Source organism: Cyprinus carpio, chromosome A12, assembly GCF_018340385.1.
Source record: "Cyprinus carpio isolate SPL01 chromosome A12, ASM1834038v1, whole genome shotgun sequence".
In the NCBI taxonomy this organism is placed as follows: domain Eukaryota; kingdom Metazoa; phylum Chordata; class Actinopteri; order Cypriniformes; family Cyprinidae; genus Cyprinus; species Cyprinus carpio.
Window position 1 is genome coordinate 9,043,113 of NC_056583.1, and position 21,503 is coordinate 9,064,615.

Here is a 21,503-nt window from a genome sequence, read left to right on the forward strand (position 1 = left end):
ATAGTTGTTGTTGTCATTGTTTTTAACCGATGTAATATTTTATTCTAATAAATAATCTTATATGATACCAAAATTTTAAATACCAATTAAATTTTACAATTCTCGATTCCAGTTTCAATACCACAGCAAAACTACTAGCCTAACAAATATAAAGTTTAAACATTACTAACTAATTAATTTTATTTTATTTGAATTGTTTTTAGTTTGGTTTTGTGTGTATGGAATGACAGGTTTACATGCATGCAAGGTAATTTTCTTATAATATGAATTTAGTTTTACGTTATTTCTCAACTACTCTCAAACTATTTGTTCGAAGATTCATCTTTCCAAAACCATCCTTTGCATAATGTTGCTCTGCTCTGATTGGTTCGATGACCCAGTCTGTTGTGATTGGTCTACTGCGTACAGTGCATCTCAGAAAAGTAACGCTCATCACCAGTACTGGAATATGGCTTCTCAATAATACATCCTATTATAATAATAATAGTGCTCCACTCTGTTCTAAAAAGGAGGAGTCAGAGGGGAAAAAGTTGTTTTACACTTACATTAGTGAACCGGATCCACAGCTTGGTAGTAAAGACCCAAACAATAATGGTATAAGCGATAGCCAAACACACACACAGAGTACTGATAAAGCACTGCATTTTGTAAACCAACGTATTACTCCATCCTTTACTGACTCCAATGACTCCAAGTACAACAAACATTCTATATTAATCAACACATTTCTAGACAATAGCGAGGCTACAGCTGATTAGCAGAACTATAGCGTGAGTTATACAGAGACTTAGAGACTCAGACTCAGAGCTGCACTGACTGTATACACAACACACAAAACTGCATATTTTGCACGCTCAACAGAACATCAATGCAACAATTATTAATCATACTTACAGGTTGTGATTTTGAGGAGCACACTGTTTCAAACAAAATGGGCACTCACCTATCTTTCTAAGACAACTGGTTTACGAATCCCACGTTGAACTTGCGGAGACTGGAGATGCAGTCATCATTGAATTGATGGGAACACAGCAAAATATTGTGATAATACAGCTGATGTAGCTTAGTAAAGATGAATTTTAGCCACTGATTCTTCACAGCCTCATCCTTTGGAAGTGAAAATAAACCAAATTCACTTTCTCAGAGCAGATTTGTTTTTGCGTGATATCCACGCAGAAAATAGGCAAGCATTATGCAAATATAATAATTTGAGACGTGTGAAATACGTGGAATGGATCTAATTTAACACGTTTCGGCAGTTCTTTCTTTTGATAGACAATAACTTTGATGCACTTTTAGCTTTACAACTTTGCAGACTGTTTACATTCACATACAGCTGCATTACACACTGCATGAAATGTAATTCTCAAAAATCCATAAAAGGGGCATTTTAAAGACAAGAAACAGTAAATAAGAACAAATAAACAATGAATACATAGAACAAAGATTTAACAAATTAAATCATGCTTCAGTGAAAACCACAGACGGGTTGAATGAAATAAAAATTCACTCTCTGACAGTATGTGGCACTTATGGAACAGCAGGGATACAGCGTTTCCTGGGTTACCACTGTAAACAAAGCAGCACTGTGCTTATGAACACTACTTTAATATGCATTATACAGAGACAAGATCAAAAGAAAGTCATTTCCTCAGAGGTGCATTCATATAAACCCCCAATTACAGGTACATCACAAAAAATGTGAATATCATTGAAAAGTTATTTTATTTTTTGTAATTTATTTCAAAAAAGCAAACTTTCTTATATTCTAGATTTTTGCACACAGACTGTAATATTTCAAGAGGTTTTTTTTGTTTGTTTTAATTATGATGGTTACGACTTACAGCTTAGGGAAAATAAAAAAATCAGCATCTCAGAAAATTTAAATATTTAGGGCCCGAGCATGCAGTGCCAGGACCCTCTTGAAATTGCTCCATTTCTTCTTCTTCTTCTTCTTCTTCTTCTTCTCCTTCTCCTTCTCCTTCTCCTCCTCCTCCTCTAAAGAGGGCCTAAACATGCTCCAAAAATCATGAAACTTTGCACACGCATCAGAACTGGCGAAAATTTACATCTGATATAGGTTTCAGAAGTGGGTGTGGCAAAATGGCTCGATAGCGCCACCTGGAAAAATTTCATCTGAGTATGCTTCGAGCTACGTTTTACGTACATGCATGAAAATCGGTACACACTTGTAACACACCATTACCTATAAAAAAGTCTCCTGGTACAAATTCCAAAACCCAACAGGAAGTACATTATTTTGAATTTCCTGTACAATTTTTGTGCAGTTTTTGCCATTTCCATGCCTCATACTTTGACAAACTCCTCCTACAGTTTTAATCGGATCATCTTCAAATTTGGTGAGGGTCACCATAAGACCTTTGTGACATTAAATTGCGAAGATCTTGAGTTTTCGTCAAGGGGCGTGTCCCTGGCGGCCTGACAAACTTTGATGTTTCGCCATGAAACAGGAAATTGCAGTAACTCAGGCAAGCAATGTCCGATCTGCCCCAAACTTCACAGGTTTGATAGGTGTTCTGTTCTGAACAAACACCCATGCCCAAATTCAGTTATAGACATAGCGCCACCTGCTGGTAACAGGAAGTGACATGGTTAACACTGTTATGGACTACTAGGAACATATTAAAAAGTGTAAACAAGTGTTAAATAGGCTGGCAACATGCTAGAAACATACTAAAACATGCTAGCAACACTCAGCTAAGTGCTAAAACATGCTACTAATGCAGTGATAAAGGAAGTTGCTGTAACTCATGCAAGCAATGTCCGATCTGCCCCAAACTTCACAAGTTTGCTAAGAGTCGTGTCCTGAACACATCAACATGCCCATATTCGATGATAGTCATAGCGCCACCTGCTGGCAACAGGAAGTTTCATGTTTAACACTGTTATGGACTCCTAGCAACATATTAAAAAGCATCAACAAGTGTTAAATAGGCTGCCAACATTCTAGAAGAATGCTAAAATATGCTAGCAACACATAGCTAAGTGTTAAAGCATGCTATTAATGCAGTGAAGCAGAACATTACTGTAACTCGTGCATACAATGTCCAATCTTCACAAGTTTGATTAGAGTCCTGGCCTGAAGAAATCTACATGCTCATATTTGGTTATAGTTATAGCGCCACCTACTGGCAACAGGAAGTGACATGTTTTACACTTTTATGCACTATTAGCAACACCGTAAAATATTCCATAGTGTGCTAATCATGCTAGGAATATTCTAAAACATGTTAGCAACACTCACTATATTCTAAAGGATGCTATTAATGCTATGAAACAGGAAGTTGTTGTAACTCTTACATTGCCCAATCTGCCCCAAACTTCACACGTTTTATAAGAATCCTGGCCTGAACGCATCTAAAGGCCAACATTCACTTATAATTGTAGCGCCACTTGCTGGCAACAGGAAATGTCTTATTTTAAACTAACTTAAACATGCAATATCCGGTCTGCCCAAAGTTCATGTGTTTGATATGGGTCCTGGCCTGAACTCATCTTTAGGCAAATATTTATTTATAGTCTTAGCGCAACCTGCTGGCAACAAGAAATTACTTCTTTTACACCAACTTAAACATGCAATGTCTGATCTGCCCAAAACTTTGCATGTTTGGTAAGAGTCCTGACCTGAAGACATTTACATGCCGATATTCAGTTATAATCATAGGGCCACCTATTGGGAGCAGGAAATGTGGCACAAATATTTACCATTTTATAGACATATGGCCCAACGTTCGCTGTTCTCCTATGGCCACCTGGTGGTGGTGAGCCCGGGTGCGAGGGCCCTTTCATCGCTGCTTGCAGTTTTAATCCATTTTGAGCTTGATTAATTTTATTAATTTTGAGTATGAATACTGGGTACCTCCTGGGCTAATTGTGCAACCACAATTTTGCGAAAGACTTGACAGTTTACCACAAGACAATCATCGACATGCCCCACAAGGAGGGTAAGTCACAGAAGGTCATTGCTGAAAGGGCTGGCTGTTCACAGAGTGCTATATCGAAATATATTCATGGAAAGTTGACTAGAAGGAAAAAGTGTGGTAGGAAAAGGTGCACAAGCAACAGGGCTGACCACAGCCTTGGGGAGATTGTCAGGAAAAGCCGGTTCAAGAACTTGGGAAAGCTTCACAAGGAGTGGACTGAAGACAGAGTCAGTGCATCAAGAGTCACCACGCTCAGACGTCTTCAGGAAATGGGCTACAGCTGTTACATTCCTAGAACCAAGCCACTCCTGAACCAGAAAGAAAAAAAAAAAAAAAAAAAACGTAAAAAGCATCTCACCTGGGGTAAGGAAAAAAAGAACTGGACTGTTGCTCAGTGGTCCACAGTCCTCTTATAAGATGAAAGTAAATTTAGCATTTCATTTGGAAATCAAGGTCTGGAGTCTGGAGGAAGACTGGAGAGGCACAGAATCCAAAGTCCAGTGTGAAGTTTCTGAAGTCAGTGATGATTTGGGGTGCCGTGACGTCTGCTGGTGTTGGTTCATTGTGTTTTATCAAGTCCAAAGTCAATGCAGTCATCTACCAGGAGATTTTGGAGCACTTTATGCTTCCATCTGCTGACAAGCTTTATGGAGATGCTGATTTCATTTTTGCAGCAGGACTTTAGAACTTACCCACAGTGCCAAAACCACTTCCAAGTGGTTTATTGACCATGATATTACGGTGCTTGATTGGCCAGCCAACTCACCTGACCTGAACCTCACAGAGAATCCAGTGTTGGGTGTAACGCGTTACTGAGTAATGCTTTACTGCAATTAAATTACTTATCCACTGAAAAAGTAAAGTAAGGGATTAGTGCTCATTTTTAGGTAATTTAATGAGTTACTTATAAAGTACTTGCGTTACAGTAAATCATTTCAACAGTTCTAAAATCAATATTGAATTTGAAATCTAAATTTACCATTTAAAGATAAAATTGAATGCAGCGTCTTTAACCCTTTGCGTGCCAGCGTGTTCACTTTCAGTTTTTCCTGATTCACAGATAAACCTTAAATGCTCAGATACAGATAAGACTAAAATCAATCGAATCTTAAAAGGGCCTACTTTTATTTGTGTACACTGACAATAACAAAACATTGTGCTTTTGCAAAATAAACAAAACAAACAGGGTGCACTTTTTGCCATCTAGGTCTCTGTGAGCAACTTTCTACATGTCACAAACTCAGCGTATATTTGACACAGAGAGATGAGAAATATGTCTATAGAAGTCCTATGTCTACTTTTTAACAAATTCAAATCGAAAATGAATATTCTCTGATTATGTAATCCTTATGAAACTAAAGCGAGATAGTCTTTCCCGTATCTGAGCTTTAAGTGTCTAATTTTAAATGAACGAATTCAAATCGAACCAACTCCAGCGTAAGACTTAAAGCAGCCAAATGTATTAAACATCATAAAGCCGTCTTTTTAGGCAACAGCCAGACATGGGTGTCATGTAGGCTAATAATATGTTTAATGGGACTGAATTTGTATTGAACGTGATTAAAATGTAATAAAAACAGAAATGTATAATAAGACTCTATAACGTTTCCTTTCTACGGTTATTCAAACAGCAAATAAATTATAGCTAAAGTTATAGAAATGAACTGACGTTATCACTAACTTCAAAGGTGTCATGTCCATTCAAAGTGAGGGGGCACGTGCGGCACAGCATCAGCTGCAAAATACAAATTTGTGTTTGCGCTTGGGCTAGCGCTAAGCCAGAGACAGACACGATTGTACAGCGCTGCTGCCTTGTAACAAATCACACACGATTCTGTTGATCTTATGAATGCAATGGCCATTTATGTAATTTATTCTTACGTACATTAAAGTGTTATTTTTATATAAGCCTGAACGGGTTTTACTGGCTTTTCTTGCCAAATTGAAATGTAACTTTTCTTAAGCTTTTTTGTTATTCAGAGTATTTCTGTTTATTAACCAAAGAAAGCTATATATATATATATATACTTATATATATATATATTACAGTTGTTTTAAATCTAAAAGGCTAAACTATTCTATGTTTGACTCAAATTGAAAGAATAAAGAGTTTAATTTCTATTAAGGTTTATAGGGATTTTAAGATGTAGCCTAATTAACTTAGTTACTTTTCAGACAGAGTAATTAGTAAAGTAATTTGAATACAATATTGATGATGTAATTACTAAATTAGTAATAGTAATTAATTACTTTTTGAAAGTAACTTGAAACTTGAAGTAACCCAACACTGAGAGAATCTATGGGGTATTCTGAAGAGGAAGATAAGTAACATCTGAAAAACAATAAAGAGGAGCTGAAGGCCGCTATCAAAGCAACTTGGGCCTCAATAAAGCCTCAGCAGTGCCACAGGCTGATCGCCTTCATGCCACGCCGTATTGAAGCAGTAAGTTGTGCAAAAGGTGCCCCAACCAAGTATTGATTGCATAATTAAACCTGGTTTCGAGATCTTGAACATTTGTTTTGTAAATCTTTTTCTGATTGATCTTTGAGAAAATATTATAATTTTTTGAGATACTGAATTTTTAATCTTCCTAAGCTGTAAGTCGTAACCATCAGAATTAAAACAAAAAACTCTTGAAATATTTCAGTATGTGTGTAATGAATCTAGAAAATATGAAAGTTTGCTTTTTTTAATTAAACTACAAAAAATAAAGAACTTTTCAATGATATTCTAGTTTTTTGGGATGTACCTGTAACAGGGTTTCTACAGACATGAACCAGTTAAATTTTAAGACTTTTTAAGACCTTTTTAATGCCACCTTATATGAAATTTAAGACCTAAACCTGTAATGTAAATACACATTTTTATTACATTCATATGTAATATTTAATGTGTTTAAATTAAAAAGAAAACAAAATATCATTGCTGTAATAAATGATATTTATTACTACAATACACAGTAAACTTTTAATGTCAGCAGACAATATTCCATACAAAATATCCCTGCAAAATAACTGCATTACTGAGATTTTTGGTGGAGTAAACAATTTATTCTGAAGCAATATTTTCATCAGTGTTCTGTTCTATCAGCTTTTACATACTTAAATCTGTATATTTTTTATTTACCTGTACAAAGACCTATGTTTAACCTTTTTAGATGTATGCATCATCTTTCATATCAAATTATTACAATTTATCAATAAATTCATTGTACACTATAGGGCTGCTACAAGGCAGATTAAATAATTTACACTGCAAATAAAAATAATTACAACTGCAATAAATAATATTAGATTAATGTTTTAAATGCATTTATGAATATACAAATAAGAAAGGTTGAGGGGAAAAATGCATACTTTCCAACATACTTCTCAACTAAACTACCAGTAAGTGCAGGCGGTAAGTCACTTAATGAGTGAGTCACTGAATCATTCATTCAACTGATTGAGTATGCTATCATGCTGGTATCTTAAGGACTTTTGTGGACAGCTGACTCCTAAGGTTTTCAATATTCTTCATATTCTGTGTGGTGGTCAAATAGAAACGAATCTTTTCTAATAAGTTTAAATAGATTTTTACCATTTATGGGCATTTTACCTTTATAAAGCCATTTTTTCCATAACTGTGCATTATCTTTTGAGTCAAAATCTTACATTTAATCAGTGAATTAGAATAATAAGACATTTGGGCTGTAATTAAGCAAATGAAATCAGTATCAACAAAATTCCTCTTTAAAATCCAGACATAAGCTGCACCTGAAGTGGCATTTAGAAGTATTTACATACTGTTTAATGCAAAACATGAATGCATTTAACCTCCAGTTACAAATGCATAAATAATTTGATATATTAAACTTAAAACGTTGAATACTAATATTTGAAATGACTGTAAAAAAGAAAAGATACTTTAAATGTGAAATTAAAACCGCCAGCAGGTGGCAGAAAGTCACTGTTAATAAGTGAGTCATTGGCATTGAACCGAATCATTTAAAAGGGTGATTCATTCAGGAACAAAATGGCAACGCTGTAATGTTTCTCAAAGACGCAAAACAGCGCTGTGGATTTGTTTGGAATTATTTTTGTTGGCGAAATAGAGCATAAATAGGCGATATGGTGTCTAAAACGTAAGTCTCTTAATAAAACCTCTAGTTTATTGAACTTTTGTAAAAAATAAAATAAAATAAAATCAATATTACATTTGTACTGTATATGGTAATCATGCAGTGAAAGAGTGCAGTGTAAATGCGCAAGCACTTACGAATATTGAGCTAAATAGCTCACTTGTCATGGTATTACTTAACTATATCATGTTATGAATAAACTAAACAATTTTAATTTTTACCTCAGTGTGTTTCTTCTGAGTTTGTGTGCCGTCACGCTCATTTGTTCTGAAGTCTCCCACAAAGAGACAAACAGACAAACAGAGTGAGCCTCAGCGCGAACTTGTATTCTGCTAATTTACTGCAATTCTCTGATGACGTAGTAATTTACCGCGGGGAAGAAAAAATCTTCGGTCTGTCCAATGATTGTAAACCGTCATTAGGTCCATCAGACTTAATATATTAGCGGTAATGTGACCAAAAATATTTAAGACCCATCGAATCCGAATTTAAGACATTTTAAGACTTTTTAAGACCTTATATTAGGAAAACGTTAAGACATTTTAAGACTTTTTAAGGACCTGCGGACACCCTGTGTAAAAAAAAATTCTTTCAGTATTTCACGTATCGTGACCAGTGATCTTGATCTGCCTGCTACAGTATTTTTCTCTTTGCGTCCATCTTCAGTGTCTCTGGCTCTGTTAATGGCCGTTTACACACAGTTTGTATGGAAGCCCAGAACATAAATCAGTTGAAATAAAACAAAAAATGGGCAGTCGACCGGTGCTTCTGTACTCCACTGTATATATTAAATATAGATTAATCATTGTTAGTTACAAAGTTACTCAATAAGACAGGTATTTTGACATACTTTTGTATGTATTTTCCATTCAGTGGCAAGAATGCGCACTGTACACACAGAATACTGCGCGTGAGTTCTGAATGGAGTTGTCTTTCACATCTTGCTTGAATGCTTTAAAATCACTTGAATTTTTAAATTAGCAAGGCTTAGAAACTCGTGCGAATGATAAACTTTCATGACAACGCAGCAGTGGCCCGATAGGGCCAGTGACACATTCATCAACTGTCCCAAGTATCTTTCATGCTGTCCCCAGACCATCAGGCAGTCCTTATTGTCAAGCCCTGCATTTGATTGCATAAGAAATTCATTACTGTGACAGTTATTTATTTAATATTATGTGGTACTTATTTTCTAGTATTAGCAACAAAAATATGTTGTATCTTTATAAGACTGCAAAAAGCATACTAGAAATGCAAAAAAAAAAAATGATCAAGCTGTAACCATCATTTCATATTTTTAGCAGATACTCCTGGACTGCTGCAGTTTGAAGTGTGCCCTCTAACTGACTCAAGCTTTAGTGTGTCTTTTCAACACCCTGTAAATGAATCACTTGTCTGTGGTAAGGAAACCGCACTTTACATTTAAGTGTTGTTCTACAGCAAACCTGTCTTGGAGGCCCCCCAGCCCTGCACATTTTGTATGTCGCCCTCATCTAACTCACCTGATTCAACTCATCTCATTAGTAGAGACTGCAAGACCTAAACTGGGTGTGTCCAATAAGGGAAACATACAAAATGTGCAGTGCTGGGGGGACTGTAGGACAGGGTTGAAAACCCCTATTCTACAATGAGACCTAACTTAAGTTTTAGCTTAAGTTACCATAGTTTTGCCTGGTCTGATATCTCACTCAGTCTTTTTTTTGCTCTCAGTGGTGATGGAGGTGATTGACTCGAGACAGGTAGCCTGTAAGCTCTACAAGGGTTTATCTGATGCTTTGATCTGCACTGATGACTTCATTACAAAAGTAGTCCAGAGGTAGGTATAACAGATGGCACATGCTAATCTTGAAGACTTTTTGCGTTTGTGCTCCTCATACATGCTTATAACATATTAGTGCAAGCAAAATAAAGTATTGATTTATAGTGTTTTAAAAGAAGTTGAGTTGTCCTCAGGGGCTGCAAAAAATAAAATAAAAAATTGTTCACCAGGGTCTATGTACTTGTGAAAATAAAAATAAAAATTAGAACCATTCACATATTTGAAACAAAATATAAATTCTTTCCAAATTTTTGTTTATGGCCTCTTGATTAAAAATGAATTTCAATTTGATATTGAAAAATGTTTAATATACATATTTTCACTGCCCAAATTAAACTCCTGGAAATAATTCCACCCCCATCTTTGTTTCATACATTCAAGTAAGAATGTAGAGCTATATCCTTTTTGGAACCGATACAGAGAGATGCAGCATGACTTTATTTTGAAGTTTTTAACATTGTTATCATGATTGGTGTTTTAATATGCAAAACTGTATACAAACCATGTGCAAATTCATCTGTCAACACTATTTCTGATCCTGCAACACTTTTAAAAAAGAAAAGGGGGGGCAGTCGTGGCCTAATGGTTTGAGAGCCTGACTTGTAACACGAAGGTTGCGGGTTCGTGTCTCAGGTCTGGCAGGAATTGTCAGTGGGGGGAGTGAATAACCAGCGCTCTCTTCCACCCTCAATACCACAACTGAGGTGAGACCTTTGAACAAGGCACCGAACCCCCAACTGCTCCCCGGACGGTGCAGCAGTATGGCTGTCTGCTGCTCCGGGTGTGTGTTCACAGTGTCTGTGTTCACTACTGTGTGTGTGCACTTGGATGGGTTAAATGCAGAGCACAAATTCAGAGTATGTGTCACCATATTTGGCCTCGTGTCACTTCGCTTTTACTTTCACTCACTTTTCTCCTTAAACTGCAGTGTACCAAAGACAGTTTCAAAAACAGTTTGAAACAGCCACTAGTTATTAACGTCACAAACTCCTAACCAATCTGGCCAATTAGAGGTGTTTAACCCTCTGAAGTCGATTAACGCGTATATACGTGTTTTAGGGTATTTTCTCCTGATAACCCCGAAAAGAACTTAAATTACACTTTCAGTTTTGATTGTACAGATAAGAGCAATACATCAATCGAATCTGTAAAGGGTCTACTTTTTTTGTATACAGACATAACAAAACTTTGTGCACTTATAAAATAAAGATAACAATCAAGGAGTGCTGTCTGCACCCTTTGTCTGCGCTGATCTTCATTTACAAACGCGTCAATAAAATGAACTGTAGCTCAGTGAATACTCAACGAAGAGACATGAGAGAGATATCTATAGAAAGCCTGACATGTCTACTTTTAAACTAAACAAGTGCTGCTGAAAAAAAAATTCTGTGATAAAGTAATCCATATGAAAACAACGCGATGTCCGTTTTTCACATCTCCTTTCATTATCTTCTAATGCGACCACGCCCACGCGCGCGGCTTGAATACGCCCACACAACAGAAGACAACGCAGAGAGATTGTTCAAGTTTTTTTTATTTTACTGTTTGCTTCGCGATGAGAGGAATAAGACATAATTCACCCCAAAAAGATGTGATGTGGTTGAGGATTTGAGATTTGGATTTCCTCAGAAAAAAAGAATGAAGCACTTTATTCAGCAGAGATCATAAACATGAGTAAGTCTCTTTTTATTTATTTATATACTTGTACTAGTTTTCACATAACGTGTAAACATTTTACTAGTTAGAATTTTTCCAAAGACTTTTTTCCAAACTATAATTCCTGACTAAATGTATAATCAAGTGAAATATTATGAAGTTTCAATAACAATATACACTACTATACCATTCAAAAGCTTGATGTAAATAATATAACTGTAACAAATGTAACAAACAATGCTGTTCTTTCAATTTATCCCCCTTAAAAAACCTGAAAAAAATATTCTCAGCTCTTTTCAACATTAATAATAATAATAATGATAAGTGAAAGTCGTGATATTTGCCAAGTATGGTAACCCATACTCGGAATTGGGGCTCTGCATTTAACCCATCCAAGTGCACACACACAGCAGTGAGAAGTGAACACACACCCGGAGCAGTGGGCAGCTATATATCCAGCGCCCAGGGAGCAACTGGGGGTTCAGTGCCTTGCTCAAGGGCACTTCAGCTATGGGTATTGAGTGTGGAGGAGAGCGCCGTTCATTCACTCCCTCCCACCTACAACTCCTGCCAGCACCGAGACTCGAACCAGCGACCTTCGGGTAACTAGTCCAAGTCTCTAACCATTAGGCCACAGCTGCCCATAATAATAACAATACATTTTTTTGTAGAAAATAAGATTGTTAAAAGGATTTCTGAAGGATTGTGTGACTGGAGTAATGATGCAAAAATTCAGTTTGAAAGTCAGCTTTGATTGTTCCTAATAAACTGTTTAACTGCACTCACAGGTGAATATTAAATTATGTTGTGGGATAATTAAATATATTCTAAATAAACTACAAACATAAAATTATATACATTTATTTTGTCCTCACATTCTTTCTTGTAACTCATCCCTCTCAGTGACACAGCCGACTGAATGGCTCATTATGCAGCTCATTATGCAGGCCTTTGTCTTCTCAGGTGTGAATTCATGATAGTTGACGCCTACTCGCATATGACTTTTACCAACAAAAAGTGTCTTAGAAAATTTAAATCAATATATTGTTTTCTGTAAGTGAGTAAACAAGATGATTTTCACATCATTTAGAAAAAAATATTCTAGGCTACAAGCTCCAGTTCTCAAAAGTCCCGGGAACCAATTTTCTGTATGTTTTATTGCCTTATTCAAGTGATTTAACATTTTTAGTTTTTCACTAACCACGCATAACATTTTTTTTTTTCAAAAACACAATCATGTACATACATGCTGCTCACATATTATTATAGCCTTAGTTTGTGCTGATTACAGTGAGATTAGACTTTAGCCATTTAGATATTTATAAGAAACTGAAAAAGCACAAATGTCAGGGCATGACAAAACTTCTCCAGGCCCCAAAAATACCCTTAGACTCCAGAGGGTTAAAGGTCTAGGAGGAGATACTGACTAAATTTTGGACCAGAAGAAGAATAAGCTTATATATAAGATCAGTAAGGTGGCTTTTTCAATATATTTTTATATATATATATATATATATATATATATGGACCGGCGCAATACGAATGCCCCCAGCAGCCGTCCCTCTTAATCATGGCTCTAGGTTCCAGAAACCCACAAAATAGAACCGGAGTCCTATTCCATTATTCCTAGCTGCGGTATTCAGCGGCGACGGGAAACTGAGCTCCAGGGGCTTTACGGAGTGATGGCCAGACCACGTACCCTCACCGTGGGATGATAGATAGATGCATGCATGCATGCATGCATGCATACATACATACATGCATATATACAGGTGCTGGTCATATAATTAGAATATCATCAAAAAGTTGATTTATTTCACTAATTCCATTCAAAAAGTGAAACTTGTGTATTATATTCATTCATTACACACAGACTGATATATTTCAAATGTTTATTTCTTTTAATTTTGATGATTATAACTGACAACTAAGGAAATACCAAATTCAGTATCTCATAAAATTAGAATATTGTGAAAAGTTCAATATTGAAGACCCCTGGTGCCACACTCTAATCAGCTAATTAACTCAAAACACCCGCAAAGGCCTTTAAATGGTCTCTCAGTCTAGTTCTGTAGGCTACACAATTATGGGAAGGCTGATGACTTAACAGTTGTCCAAAAGACGACCATTGACACCTTGCACAAGGAGGGCAAGACACAAAAGGTCATAGCAAAATAGGCTGGCTGTTCACAGAGCTCTGTGTCCAAGCACATTAATAGAGAGGCAAAGGGAAGGAAAAGATGTGATAGAAAAAAGTGTACAAGCAATAGGGATAACCGCACCCTGGAGAGGATTGTGAAACAAAACCCATTCAAAAATGTGGGGGAGATTCACAAAGAGTGGACTGCAGCTGTAGTCAGTGCTTCAAGAACCACTACGCACAGACGTATGCAAGACATGGGTTTCAGCTGTCGCATTCCTTGTCAAGCCACTCTTGAACAACAGACAGTGTCAGAAGCGTCTCTCCTGAGCCAAAGACAAAAAGGACTGGACTGCTGCTGAGTGGTCCAAAGTTATGTTCTCTGATGAAAGTAAATTTTGCATTTCCTTTGGAAATCAGGGTTCCAGACTCTGGAGCAAGAGAGGAGAGGCACACAATCCACGTTGCTTGAGGTCCAGTGTAAAATTTCCACAGTCAGTGATGGTTTGGGGTGCCATGTCATCTGCTGGTGTTGGTCCACTGTGTTTTCTGAGGTCCAAGGTCAATGCAGCCATATACCAGGAAGTTTTAGAGCACTTCATGCTTCCTGCTGCTGACCAACTTTATGGAGATGCAGATTTAATTTTCCAACAGGACTTGGCACCTGCACACAGTGCCAAAGCTACTAGTACCTGGTTTAAGGACCATGGTATCCCTGTTCTTAATTGGCCAGCAAACTCGTCTGACCTTAACCCCATTGAAAATCTATGGGGTACTGTGAAGAGGAAGATGCGATATGCCAGACCCAAGAATGCAGAAGAGCTGAAGGCCACTATCAGAGCAACCTGGGCTCTCATAACCCTTGAGCAGTGCCAAAGACTGATCGACTCCATGCCACGCTGCATTGCTGCAGTAATTCAGGCAAATGAAGCCCCAACTAAGTATTGAGTGCTGTTCATGCTCATACTTTTCATGTTCATACTTTTCAGTTGGCCAAGATTTCTAAAATCCTTTCTTTGTATTGGTCTTAAGTAATATTAAAATTTTTAACATACATACATACATACATACAGGTGCATCTCAATAAATTATAATGTCATGGAAAAGTACATTTCAGTAATTCAACTCTAATATCTTTTACTTCTAAAGTTATTTTAGCCCTCCTGTAATTCATCTCCAATAGCAGGTGAAATTTTTAATTTTGACAGCACTCTACAAAATAGTGGATTTCTCAATAAATATTCATCAATGATATTTAATATTTTGGATTTTATAACTATTTATGTTTGTATCTATTCTGAAAACATATTAACAAAATTAAAAAAAAAAACATAGCTGAGCAAGTTTCTGAAATTAGGTTAAGGAATTACCCTTTAAATAAAAATTTTAGTCATGACTACTTGCTGGAAAGTAGTGAAAATGTTGGTGTCAAAGGTATAGTTCACCCAAAAATCATTTACTCACCACAGTAGTTTTTTTCTTCTGTTGAACACATAGGAAGATCATTTTAAGAATGTTGGTAACCAAACAGTTGCTGGTAGCCATTGACATTAATATATACCTGTGTGTATAGATAGATAGATAGATGCACACACATTGGAAGTCAATTGCTACTAACAACTGTTTGGTAACCAACATTCTTCTAAACATCTTTTGTGTTTAACAGAACAAAGAAATGAATACAGGTTTGGAGCAACACAAGGGTGTGCAGACGATTATTTTATTTTATTTTTTTCATTTTCGGGTGAAATTTCCCTTTAAAATATATGCTTAAAGTCAATGAGTCAGAAATCCTTTTAGGTTTTACATCTGTTTTTCCTTCCCTAGATGCATGTCCATTCCTGTGACTATGCGTGCCATCCGACGCAAGGCAGAGACCATTCAGGCAGATACTCCAGCATTGTCCCTTATAGCTGAAACTGTGGAAATTATGGTGAAGAAGAACTTGCCCCCAACCGGCAGTCCAGGTTACATGGGAATGTGTACAGGACCAGATGGGAGCAACCCCGTGGGTCTTCCTGGTTTAAATAGTGGAACCAACTCTGCAGGAAGCAACAATGTTGTGGGCGTAGGAGGAAGTGGATCTTTCCAAGGACCAATCACCTCACTTTTCAACATGGGTCGTACTGGTCAGGGAGGCTCATGTGCCGACACCGTACAGTGTGGAGGCCAGCAGCAAACAATGCAACAACAACATCAACAGTCTCAGAGCCATTGTTCAGATGACTTTAGTAAAGTTACTCAGAATCCAATCCTAACCAGCCTTCTGCAAATAACAGGCAGTGTTGGGTCTAGTCCAACTCCCCAGCCACCTCAGCCCCACCAGACCCCCCCACCAACCACCTCACCGGCAAGCAACACCAAAAACCACCCCATGCTAATGAACCTACTAAAGGATAATCCCTCACAAGATTTTGCTGTATTGTATGGCAGTAGCCCTCTAGAAAGACAGAATTCATCTGGCTCCCCGCGGACAGATAGCCAAGGGCAGTCTTGCTCTGGCACCAAGGGCAAGAAAAAGCGTCCAAGAGGCTCTGATAAAGGAGTAATTGGAGCAGGTGGTGGAATGGGCATGAAACATCAATCTCAGCAGCAGTTGGGAGGCATGACCCAACAGCATCACCACACACACCACTCTGAAGACGATTTCCACAGGGAGCTTTTCTCTATGGATGTTGATGCCTCCCAGAACCCCATTTTTGATGTTAGTCTTCCAGGTGATGGACTTGAAACCCCTCACAGTATCACTCCAGCTCCAAGTCAGTGTGGAACACCACCTTCAGGTCCTGGTATGCCATACCACTCTCAGTGTCATGTCCAACCCCAGACACAAGTCCAGTCTCAGCCACAAGGATCTATACCCCGTATGGTCCGCCTCTCCAGCTCTGACAGTATTGGGCCTGATATCAATGACATTTTGTCTGATATTCCTGATCAGGCCAACAAAGGAAGCAACAGCAGTCATGGCCAGCACCTCATGGCTGGTGAAGAAGGGGGTTCCTTGGGAACTCCACTCCGGGATTCTTCCAGCTCAGGCCAAGGTAGTGCAGTTTTTGAGGCAGATCTGTTTAATGCAAACAGCAATGAAAATCCCTTTACTGATGCAGCAGACTTGATTGCAGAAGCTGCTACTGCAGCAACACCCAATAGCGATTCTTCCTCAACTAATTTCTTTCCAGACACAGACTTCAACCCAGAGCTTTTAACAGGACAGGGAAGTTTTTCACAGACCTACTTTGAAGACAGCTCCCCAAGCCCTGACCCAGATCTTGAACTGGTTAAAAGTTTCAGTGGAGGAAGTCAGCAGAACACTCCTACGGGCACACCTCAGAATCCTGCCTCACATGGCCAAAATACTCCAGAGGCTTCATTGAAAGACCCTTTTGATATGGGTATTTTTAGTGGGAATGGTAGTGGAGGAAAGCCAATATTGGGCCCAGCATCAGATATGGTGGACTCACACTTTTCTCATACTGGTGGAGGCCAAAGTCCACTCATGTTGGGCATTGTGGTAGCAGGTAATGATTTTAAAAATGGTGATGCAAAAGTTAAACTGCAGCAGATGAGGGCAATGGAGGATAATGAGGGAGGAAATTCTGGAACAGGAATGGGGAGTGTATGCTCTTCTGAAATGAAGCAGGTAAAACGCAGTCGCACTCCTTCAAGTGAGGGCAAATCAAAAGACAAACAACCAAAACGTAAGAAGTTGGATCCAGATGGCAAGTCACCTTCACACAGTTCAGGGGGTCGGCCATACACTCCTCCTTGTGGGAGTGCAACTTCTGGAGGATTAGTAAGTGCTGGTGGATCTAAGTCCCCTGGGAGCTTAGGCAGGTCTCAGACTCCACCGGGAGGTGCTACTCCACCAATCCCAAAAATCACTATACAAATACCCAGGACTTTAACTGGCGGAAAAACATCATCTCATGGAGGCTACACATCAAGTAGTTCAGCAAGCGGAGGTACTGGTAGTATAAGTGGCACAAGCAGTAGCAAAATCCACCATTCCCACTCCTCTTCTTCTGGGAAGATAAAAAGTAGTAAACTTGAAGGCTCTGTTGGGCAAGGCAATATCCCCAAATCAACAATCATTGGCAGTGGTATGTCTTCTCAATCCAAAGGATCTTCCATGGGGATGGGTGTAGGCAAGCCATCCTCTTCTCCCATAACAAAGCATGGTTTGTCAGGCTCAGGCAGTGGTGGCAGCAGTGGAACAGGAAGTGGAAACAAAAAGCCCCAAGGTGGTAAGCCACCCAGCTCACTCATGAACCCCAACATCAAGCCCAACATATCACCCTCACACTCTCGTTCTGGAAGTTCTGACAAGCTGTCCTCTCCAATGAAACTTCAACAAGGCCAGTTGCCTGGAACCCCACCCTCTTCTAAGGCTAAATCCCCTATTGGCTCAGGCAGTGGAGGGTCAGGAGGATCCAAGTCTTCTTCAGGTGGTGGAATGGGAACCCAAAAACAATTAGGCAGTAGCTCATCCACAGGAAATTCTTCATCCTCTATCTCCTCTGTAAGCTCCTCTTCGTCATCTGGCTCCATACCCTTTTCTTCAAATGGTCAGTCACAGTATGGGAGCAGTGGCGGAGGTTGCTGTGGAGGGGGTGGTGGAAGTGGAAACAACCCTAATGCAAAAAGCAAGTCCCCAAGCCGAAACAAAAAACCATCTCTTACTGCAGTCATAGACAAACTGAAAAGTGTGGGTAGTGGGGGAATTGGTGGAGAGGAGGCCGAAGGTTGTGGTGGCAGTAGTGGGGTAGTGCCACAAAATACTTGTCCTACATCCTCCAAGCATGGTATGTCCTCCCTGGGAGGTGAGTTTCTGAACAAGCGAGACAAGATAGACAAAGATGGCAAATCCAAGGTGTCTGGATCAGGGGGCAGTTCTGGTGACAAGAAGATTGATTCCAAAAGTAGTGCTGTGACGGGCACTGGTGTGGCAAAGATTATCATCAGCAAACCAGAAGGGGGCTCTCCAAGCATAAAATCTAAAGTAACTCTTCAGAAACCTGGAGAAAATTCTGGAGATGGTGCCATACGTTCCCAGCACTCAGGCCACAAAGCATCACCCCTTTTCAGTGGTTCTACACCAAAACATGACCGCAGCTCTCCAAGCCACAGCCGTTCCCCTGGATACACGCCTATAAATCCAGACAGTGAGAGTGAATCTGGTAGCAGTTCAATTGCTGAAAAATCTCATCAGAACAGTCCTAGCTCTGATGATGACCAAACTATGAGACCACACCAACCAATTCAAGACTACATGAGTTCCATATCCATGAGCCAGAGTGAAAAACACAAGAAACATAAAAAAGAGAAGAAGAAGCAGAAAGAGCGGGAAAGAGATCGAGAAAAAGAAAAGAAGAAGTCAACAACGACTTGTGGACCCTCCTCTCACCCAGTAAAGACAGATGGCTGGTCCAGATCCCCTATATCTTCAGAAACTTCAATGTCATTGCTTAGCTCTGAACGCTCTTCACGACCAAGTCCTGTGTATATGCATACAGAGGATGATGACCTCATGGACTCTGCCTTGACAGGCAATCTAGAACCTTTCAAATAAAAAAAATAATAATTGATTTGATTGATTAATAGTTTGTAGAGGCAAAGGAATGCAGCCGGCCTTTTTTTATTATTATTATTATTATTATTTTGGACTGCATTTTTTTTAAACAATTGGAAAAAAATATTTCATGTATTTTATGATAATTGTATTATGTATAAATGTCACAGTTTTTTAATGTGGAACTATTGTTTTGAGGGAAATGTCTTAAATCCATTTTTATTTAAAAAAAAAAAAAAAAAAAAAAACAGAATTCATCCATTTGAAATCATTTGGCAGTATATAGAATATTAGTACAAGACTTTAAATGAAGTATTAGTAGCTATGTATGTTTTTTTTCTCTAATTATATGCTTTAATTTGCATTTTTCCAAATTAGATGGTATATACACTGTGAAATCAAACGTAGAAAAGTCTTGTCTGCCATTGAGTTATTTAGCTTGCTTAACTGGATGCATTGTCAAAAAAAATTATATAATGAAAGCCTCATTCCTTTTTAGTCTGTTTACCTGTAATTGAAAGAAATTGAGCAATAATTGAAAGAAATTAATGAGCATATTGTTTAAAAAAAAAAAGTAAACCACCTTTTCAATCTTAGAAAATATAAGTATTTTAAATTTCCAATTATTTTACATCTTACATTTCTACTATCACTTCTGTTTACTACTGATGAAGATGTGTAATAAGAATTAATTTCATTGTATGTCTTTTCTGTAAAATGGATTAAGTTTTACAAGACTGAAATAAATGTCACTGCCAAGTTTTTGTTGATCTTTTGGCCTCTTGCCTATTTGGGCATGCAGTATGATAATGGTATGAGTCAGTGGTTCCCAATCCTGGTCCTGGAGAACCCCCAACACTGCACATTTTAGATGTCTCATTATTCAAACAACTGATACAGCTCATTAGTGAAGACTCCAAGACCTCGAATGTGTGTGTCAGATAAGAGAGACACCAAAAGCGTGCAGTGTTGGGGGTTCTTCAGGACCAGGATTGGGAACCACTGGTATGAGTTAAAATATTTTTGCACATTACTAAAGCTCATATTTGTTGTAGGTTAAAACTCTGTGAATCCTTTTAATCAACCACTGCATGAAGTCTGAATCTGTGAGTGTACTGTAAATCAGAGTGAGACAGATGTTTGTGGTGTTCATACTGATTGTACATAAGAATAATATGCCTTTAAATAATCTGTTAATTTACATATATTAACAACTGCCATTATTGCCATAGATGCATTTGACATACCTTATTCTTAGGTAGTTAAAAATGGGAAAATAAGAGGGTTTTCAGTAATTAAACATTATTTATTTAAATTGTTGAATTTATTAGGGTAGACTTTAGTTAAGACTTAATCTTAATTGTTTATTGATTTACTGTAATGAATTGTATAGGCTATTTAACTCTTAGACGTTCTGGTAAAGAGTAGTACATTATCAGTTGTATATAATAAAGAAAAGGAATAAAATTAAATGCTGAAATAAAAATATTTTTGTAGAACCTCACTGGGCCCCGGGGCTATGACTCAGTGCAGGGCTTCTCCCATCACAATAATGACATATATATTGCTTAAAATGAGTTTTTCATCCAATCAAAATTTTTGATGCATTGCAATTTCATAATTCTTGTTACCAATTCCAATATCTCAAAAAAAAAAAAAAAAAAAATACTATCCTACATAAACTTACTGAAGACAAGTAAACAGTCATGAATTACAATAGAACAAAGAAATTGACCAAAAAAACTTAAAGCACTGAATAAGAAATATTATATTGTATAAAATAAATAGACGACAAATAGACTGAATACTCTTCACTGTATAAATTCAATATAAATTATTTTGCAAAAGCGATTCGTTCAAGGACAGTGAGTGATTTTCTTTCTAATGTTTAATTAACATTATTGACAAATGGCAACATCAGCTTTATTAGACTGCTTTGGAGAAATAGTTAACCCAAAAATGAAAGTTATGTTGTTCTAAACCTGTATGCGCTTCGTTCTGCTGTTGAATGCAAACCAGTGGCGGACTGGGACAGTAAATCAGGCTGGGAATTTGACTCCACCCCAGGCCACCTCTGTTGGTGCAGTCACCACCACCCAATTCATGTGTCCACCAGACTGCTAAACTTGTAGGCTAACCCTGTTAGTTGATGTAACAGGTAGACTACCATACATAATATGAATGGATAAATAAATAAACCCTCAAAAACTCACTAGGAATCCACCATCTATATCATCTTTCCCTGAATCCCTCT

At 37.8% G+C, this 21,503-nt stretch overlaps 2 protein-coding genes across 4 annotated transcripts in view; one reads left to right on the forward strand and one right to left on the reverse strand.

The window, feature by feature from the left end:
* Positions 1-20,011, forward strand: part of med1 (mediator complex subunit 1) — a 108,398-nt gene extending 88,387 nt beyond the window's left edge. For 2 of the 3 annotated variants that reach the window (XM_042767393.1, XM_042767392.1), the window contains exons 15-17: positions 9,367-9,465; positions 9,776-9,881; positions 15,508-20,011. In XM_042767393.1, the coding sequence (XP_042623327.1) occupies positions 9,367-9,465; positions 9,776-9,881; positions 15,508-19,249 (3,947 nt within the window). In that variant the 3' untranslated portion in view covers positions 19,250-20,011. The remainder of the gene's footprint in view (positions 1-9,366; positions 9,466-9,775; positions 9,882-15,507) is intronic. The other variant, XM_042767394.1, reaches the window with a different exon arrangement.
* Positions 1-21,503, reverse strand: part of avl9 (AVL9 homolog (S. cerevisiase)) — a 700,673-nt gene that overhangs the window by 529,329 nt on the left and 149,841 nt on the right. The gene's annotated exons all lie outside the window — the stretch shown is intronic.